Source organism: Daphnia pulex, chromosome 3 (genome assembly GCF_021134715.1).
Source record: "Daphnia pulex isolate KAP4 chromosome 3, ASM2113471v1".
NCBI classification, from domain to species: Eukaryota; Metazoa; Arthropoda; class Branchiopoda; order Diplostraca; family Daphniidae; genus Daphnia; species Daphnia pulex.
This window is the reverse complement of record NC_060019.1, coordinates 8,878,885-8,886,368: the sequence shown is the minus strand read 5'-3', so window position 1 is coordinate 8,886,368 and position 7,484 is coordinate 8,878,885. Positions and strand designations below refer to the sequence as shown.

General features: G+C 42.7%; 1 protein-coding gene and 1 long non-coding RNA gene across 2 annotated transcripts; one reads left to right on the top strand and one right to left on the bottom strand.

Annotated features, from left to right (window-relative positions):
- Window positions 1-6,354, top strand: LOC124191269 (guanylate cyclase soluble subunit beta-1-like). Its single transcript, XM_046584394.1, has 17 exons — window positions 1-344; window positions 469-517; window positions 613-637; window positions 731-831; window positions 918-1,036; window positions 1,117-1,150; window positions 1,228-1,346; window positions 1,417-1,582; window positions 1,671-1,828; window positions 2,103-2,288; window positions 2,482-2,564; window positions 2,659-2,829; window positions 2,915-3,031; window positions 3,098-3,218; window positions 3,982-4,119; window positions 5,852-6,009; window positions 6,082-6,354. The coding sequence occupies exons 1-17, from the start codon at window positions 342-344 to the stop codon at window positions 6,230-6,232; spliced, it is 1,899 nt and encodes a 632-aa protein (XP_046440350.1). The 5' UTR covers window positions 1-341; the 3' UTR covers window positions 6,233-6,354.
- On the bottom strand, window positions 4,617-7,327 carry LOC124191270. Its single transcript, XR_006873359.1, has 5 exons — window positions 7,217-7,327; window positions 6,910-7,039; window positions 6,589-6,713; window positions 5,322-5,392; window positions 4,617-5,239 (listed from the first exon to the last, which is right to left on the bottom strand). It is a non-coding gene; the product is annotated as an uncharacterized LOC124191270 (long non-coding RNA).
- Window positions 7,328-7,484: the final 157 nt, after the last annotated feature.

The following is a 7,484-nucleotide window of genomic DNA, read 5'->3' as shown; positions in this document are numbered from 1 at the left end:
ACGGAGGGGGGGGGGGACGGAAGATGGAGGAGAAGAAGAAGAAGAAGAAGAAGGAAGCAAGCGCATAGACGACGAGCTATATGAGCGGGGCGAAATAGGAGGACCGACCCGAACGGCGGCGGCGGGTCTATGCAACTTGTACAGCTTCTCTCCGGCACAGAGTCGACCATCACACACAGTTCGCTGGTTGACTCGCTCTGCCATCATCTCCAAACGGAACGCTCCTGGCGTTCGTCCACTCTTATTTCGGCACTCACGCTCCCGTTTTTGTTGTTTTTTTTTTTTGCTTCCGCCGATCAGCCCCAGTCTGTCCTCGTGTAGACGCGCTCGTAGTTGACACAATGGTAAGTTTTGATTGATTGACTGATTTCTTGGACGAACTAGTAATTCACTGGCTGCACATCGTCACCCAGGGTGTCAAGAATTACGTTTCCTCCTTTTAACTTTTGACATTTTCATTTTGATTAGTACGGATTCGTTAATTACGCGCTTGAACTTCTCGTCCTAGAGAATTACGGTACAATTCCACCAATTTCCCCCTTTTTATTCTTCTTTGTGATTATGCTAATCATTTTCTCCATCTTTTTTTTTCTATTTCGATCATCTAATCAGGAAAGGATGTCTGGGAGCAAATCAAGTAGGAATCCATTACATTTTGATATCAACTTGTCAAAGATTTGATTTGATAAAGAAAACTTACCCATTTCTTATTGTCGTTGGGAAATGAAAGGAAAGAGGCTGAAGTCAACATGGAAGGGCATTTCCTCGTGCGGCAAATCTACGAGGATGAGGTGACTTATAACATCGTCGGTGCAGCAGAACGTGTCCTCAGTAAGTTCTGTCAGATAAAGAGCTCAGATTCAATTACCATAATAACAATAATTCTTAAACGAAATTCAACGAACACAAATGAGCAGAGGTGCCAGCCAATCTTCTGTTGGAAAAATTCGGCGAAAAGTTCCTCGATTTCTGTCAAGATTCCGGTTACGATCGAATTTTGCAAGTGCTGGGAGCCACGCCCCGTGATTTCCTACAGGTATTTCCTTTATTTCCATTTTTCTCTGGGTATAGTCTAATCCAATTAACGCGTCCCCTTTTCGTTCACGGACACGGTAGAATTTGGACGCCCTTCACGATCATCTAGCCACCAGTAAAAAAACCAAATAGAACAAAATCCATAATTTCAATTATTGATTGCTGAAAATATTCTTTCTGAACGATTGACAGTTTATCCTGGAATGAAAGCGCCGTCTTTCCGCTGCACGGACGCACCTGACGGTTCACTCATTTTACATTATTACTCGGACCGTCCAGGTCTTGAATCGATCGTCATCGGCATCGTCAATGTACAACACAATCATTTGATTTGACTTTGAACGAGTGGACTTATTCACGATTGTTTTATTAAATAAAAAGGCCGTGGCTAAAAAGCTGCACAAAGTGGACGTCGACGTGAAATTGCTGCGCAGTTCGCAGGACAGCAGTGGCCACGGTGAATTCCTCATCCAGGAGAAGAACAAGGTCAAAACCCAGGAGGACACTTCGTCCGATGATGTCGATCTGATGGGCTTCAGCTCCAGCGGTTCGTCCGTTTAAAAATAAAAAAACCGTTGGAGGGGATGGTGCGATCGCCTCTTTTGATCACGATCTTTTCCTTATCTTGGTTTCAGACCCGAAAATCTCGTCTCAACTCTTCTGCCGAGCTTTTCCGTTTCACGTCCTTTTCGATCGCAACTTGTCCATCAAGCAAGTGGGCGATTCCCTCAAGAGGATCCTGCCGGCAAGCATCAATCGATCCGGCTGCAAGCTCACCGATATATTGCGCATGGTAAACGCACAGCAGCATCTTTATTATTTGTATTGGAAACGATCCGTCCGTATTTTAAAGTAGAGATCCCGATATTTAGATCCGTTTGAGAAACCCCTTATTGCCTCATGAGGCCTCCTAACCTGGTTGAAAACGATTCCTTTCGTTGGAAACACACGCAGGCAGACAAATGTCAACAACGTGATAATCATATTCGATATGCTCCACTCAAATATCGCTTTTTATTTTAAATATTTCTGTCGTCCTGAGCTTCGATTTTGGGTGTGTCTGGCAGGTCCGTCCTCATATGGAGTTGAGCTTCGAGAATCTATTGGCCCACATCAACACGGTCTACATCCTCGTGACCAAGGAGAAGAAGAAGAGCGATCAGTCGTCAGATAAGGCGGTTCCATCTTTGGCCACTTGGCGCCACCACGAAGACGGAACGGAGATCATTCAAGAAGCCAATCTCCGTCTCAAAGTAAATCAAACGGAAATCCCCCCCAAACCACACAGCAGCGACATTTGCGTCGCAGACACTCCCTTTTTCAGCAATCGCAAAGAGAGAGAAAACCAAATCGATCAAATGACGACACTTCCAATTCCATCGGCCCTTAATTTTATTTTTTTAAAAACTGACATTTCTCTGTCTGTCTGTGTGATCATATTGACAGGGTGAGATGATCTATGTCCAGGAGAATGGACTAATGCTCTTCCTCGGATCGCCCAGCGTTCTCAATCTCGAAGATTTGACCAGGTACGGCGAAATGAGCTCAGTGATCGATCGCCTTTCATCGATCTTTTCCTTTAGATACTGTAATACTCTCTATAACTGTATTATTGGATTGCAGACGCGGATTATATCTGTCTGACATACCCCTGCACGACGCCACCAGGGATTTGGTTCTCCTGTCCGAACAATTCGAAGCCGAATACAAATTGACTCGCGACCTGGAAATGTTGACTGACCAGCTGCAACAGACCAAAGTCGAATTGGAACGCGAGAAACAGAAAACAGACACGTACTGCTACAATCCCAAAAAACGAAACCAACGATTCATCATCGATCGAAATGATTGATTCATTTCTTTTTTTGGTTTTCTTCAGATTGCTGTACTCGGTATTGCCTCCCTCGGTGGCCAACGAATTACGTCACGGACGTCCAGTGGCTGCCCGTCGTTACGAAATGGTCACTCTCCTTTTTAGTGGCATCGTCGGTTTCAGGTATTCCAATCAAAGCGGTTCAACAACAATTTCGTGAATGCAAATGTCTGTCTCCATTTGAATTAGCGACTTGTGCGCTCGCAATTCCGACGCCAGCGGAGTCATGAAAGTCGTGCGGATGCTCAACGTCCTCTACACGACGTTCGACGTCTTGACCGACCCGAGGAAAAATCCAAACATCTACAAGGTAAAAAATATCCGTCACAATTTATAGCGACGACCCGCAATTTTTAAAGAAATGGAAAAGAAAAATGAGAAAAGTCGGTCGGAGAAATCCATACATGAGGGTGACATCTATGTAGAGTGGATGGAACCGGCAACGGGTGACGTAACCATCAATAACCCCCCCCCCCCCCCAAAAAAAAAAAAAAAAAAAATCGTCACGAAAGGAACAAACATTTTGCAACGGGTTCGGATGCCAATATTCTTTTGCCAACGGGATAAACAAGTCAAGAACGAAAAGCGCTGGCGACGGCGACGTACTATATTGTCGCGACACGGAGCTCGCATAGATATTTGTTTGACGTGCGTCCGTGTCCAAAAATAATAATATCCTCTTTCATAAAAAAGTTTCTTTTATGGGCAGCGGGCGAAGCGTGCTGGCATCCTGATGGCTATCTTTGGCGCGAGATGGGCCAGCACATCGTGACGAATCGCGTCGTGTCTCATATCCTGCTGTGTGCAAAAAGTAACAACGGGCCAGTCGCTTCTCTTTTGATTTGCTGGGAGGGTTATAGGGCCCATTGTCTAAGACACTTTTTCCCCTTGTGCCAAAATGATCGGCAGGACAAGAGCAACAACAAAACAAAAAATGCGACATGTTTGCTCGACTGACACAGCGTTCACGATAATTTACAATATAGCCGGACAGTCTTTTTGACTGCCGTATCCAATAAAACAATAAGAATTTGGCTGATAATCTTTGGTGATTGTTTTCGTTTTCGTGACAGGTGGAGACAGTCGGTGATAAATACATGGCCGTCAGCGGCTTGCCAGAGCCGTGCCAAGAACAGGCTCTCTGCATCGCCCGGCTTGCCCTCGACATGATGGACCTGTCGATGGACGTCTCCGTCGATGGCATCTCTGTGGTAAGAAATGAACAGCAATCAAAGCCTACAACGGTTATTGAATCATTTATTCAGACTTCATCTTTTTTAAAAAATTTCCTGGGCCTGATTTTCTCCATTTCTTGTGGTCGGTCGTTGTTATTCTTATTATTTTTTTTAAAGAATTATAAGGTCAAAGTCCATCTGTCAAAACGTATAAGGCTCAAACTTCACCCCGCCCTTTCTCCTGTCGCCCAGGCTATGCCCTTCGATTCCAATTTCAATTCGAATATTTAAGAATGATAGATGATGATATAGAAATTTGCCGGTCGAGTCCTTTCTCTCTCTCTTTTCTACGGCTACGACGAATGATGCGTGAGATAAGATCGAATTTGACGAAAAGCAACTCGGGAGAACTGGTCGAATCACCTTGATAATTCTAACTATAGCCAGCAACGGCTACTACCCTGTCGTCTAGAATCCATTTACAGCTGCGGTTTTAATGACACATCGCTGGCGCGTTTTCTCATTTCTATAACTTATATGATAATATGTATCTTTTATTCTTGGATTTGATTTGGTTCGACTTATTAACAGAGCTTTCTGGTTTTTGATTGCGCCACTAGCTTCGACAGGGTGTGGCGTCCTGGCTTATTACCCGAGTCCTGGCCAGGAATTGTCGTGTCCCAATTTATTCAGATTATTACGGGGGGAGCTCCAACGTAAAAAGAAAACATTTGGGCATACAAATAATATGACGACGACTTATTCAAATTCATCCGAGAAAAAAGGGAAATCACACGCCAACCTTTTCTTTTTCTTTTGTCGTCCCAAAAGAGAAGGAGCTCAAGAAGAAACTCGACATGGAATCCAAGAAAGGGTTGTTTTTGAGGACTCGCTTTTGTTCTCTTCTTAAAATTCCGTCGGAATCCGGATGAAAGTTTTCTTTCAAACAAGAGGCTTTTCTCTGTTTCTCCGAGTTTAGTTTTCTTTTTTGTCTACCCCCAAGTTTTATCCGAGAGTCCCATAAGTCGTTAGCTGCTGTTGAGCCTCCCTTCCAACTGCCGATGGATTGAGATACCGAGCTAGGCAAAAGACGAGCCTCCTGTTCTTCTTCTTCTTCTTCTTTATAATGCCCAAGAATAGACTACTAACTCGTGGACTATAGAGACGAACCAGAGAGAGAGAGAAAAAGAGAGAGAGTAATATAGGACGTTGTTATATGTTTAAGTTTCTCAAGTTACCCATATAGCAGCAGCCACTTTATTCTTTCTTCCTTTTCTTTCTGTGTGGGTCTGTGTGTCTCCAGAAGATTCTTATCTCGAAACAGTCGGGACAGCACAAGCGGGCGGAACGGGAACAAGAAAAAAAAAAAAAAAGTTTAGACAAGATAAAGAAGAGAAGAAAAACCTTAAAGCAGCATCTCAACCCCTTTTAGACATATACACAACAACCCCCCTTCGTTCTAAAGAAAACAAAAATGGTGTGTGTGTGGCTGCTCAGTGCATATTATAGGCCTATAAAAAATGGAAAACCCCAAAAGAGAGAGAGAGACTCTGTTTGTTGACTATCAGATTGATGGAGAAGAAAACTAACTTGAAAACAAGTGGATGTGTCTAACCCAAAAAAAAAAATATACCACACTAGTGTGGTGTAAGTTCTTATAAGCATTTTTAACTGGCTCTTAAGGGACTGGTGAAACGATCATGTCCCTCCTCATCTGATGCTTTCTAATTCCAGCTAATGAATTTATTTATTTTCGTCGACACAACAGCAAATTACCATCGGAATCCACTGCGGTGAAGTCATGACGGGAGTCATCGGGCAGCGAATGCCCCGCTATTGCCTTTTCGGCAACACGGTCAACCTGACGAGCCGGACGGAAACGACCGGCACTCCCGGCCGAATCAACGTCTCCCACGACGCTTACCAGTGCGTACCGTGTAGATTGACGCATTTCATTTTCATTATAGGGGAAGGTCAAAACTTTCTCATTTCTCTCAGGTTGTTACAAGAGCCGGCCAATCGTGACCCGCAATTCCATTTCGCTTATCGTGGACCGGTCGTCATGAAAGGCAAAGCCGAACCGATGAAAGTCTACTACCTGAACAGAGCGTCAGATTCCAAAGCGGTCAGCAGCACTACTCTCGACTGATGAGCATCGGCTGTTATATTAACGTTTCATTGTTTTCTCCGTTTCACTACGCCATGTCTAACTGTTATATTTACTGTCGCGTATATTCATCATTTAATAACTAAACGAAATCCAACTAAAAATCTCTTCGCTTTGTGTAAATACAACGATGCGGACGTGTAAGAAAAAATCCAATCAGACATTACGAGGAGGTGCCGGTGTGGCGGCAGGAACCCTTGCTGTGTCAACAAAAATGGCAAGAGAAAACAATTCAATCATCTGCGTAGCTAAGGAATAATCGTATTCCGTAACGATTTAGAATCAAGTACGCCATCAAATAGTCCAAAGGAAAAAATAGAGATATACATTTGTCCTACCTTTAAGAAATACGGCCAGGCATCCATCCAGAAGTGCTTCATTCGCAGAAAAGTTGAATGATAATGTTGCGAAACTCTAACGGCATCGTTAGTTTCTCGAATAAAACGGGATGCTGTTAATCTAACTAAAAAATTTTGAAAATGGGTTACGAAGAAGTATTTACAGAAACAACAAGCAAAATCAGACAGTGTGTAAACTATAATTGGCAATAAACAGGAGAATATTCAAGGTTTACATGTGATACACTGCATTTCTGCAATTCATACGTCCATCATTAAAAATATGTACACAATGACAATAAAAGTAACGAAAATGATTACCTAAGCAATGATACTGAAACTGTTGTTGATGACATGATAACATGTTGTTGATTGAGTTTGTTGATAACATGTCAATACCAAGTAAAACTGGCATATCTTAAGCTTACGCTGACTGGTTCAGACCTCACATCTGCACAAAGAAAAAGGTTATGTAGTGCAAACAAACTGCATTGACAGGGGGCAACATGAAACATGTTAGTCAAATAGTCAGGGACTAACATTTCATAAATTCAGAACAGGTTTCTCTACTATTTAAGCTCCCATAATCATTCTATAATTGGTAAGGTATTCTTATAGTTTTATTTACCTGCTAAACAGCATGGAATGTGTTTTCTTTACTAATCTTACACTTCGTCTCATTTTCGAAATAACTTGCAAACAAAACAAAAGCAGACGACACTAATCTTCCAATTAGTCAAACTTAAGAAATCGATAGAAAAAACCATTAAAAATCGACTCTCAATTCAAAATCCAAACCGCTCAAAAACGATTAAAGAGGTTTTCTCATCCGCGCTCGACATCCGCTTAACGGATCGGGATTATTTTAGTTATATTAAGAGGGAATTTAATCTCCA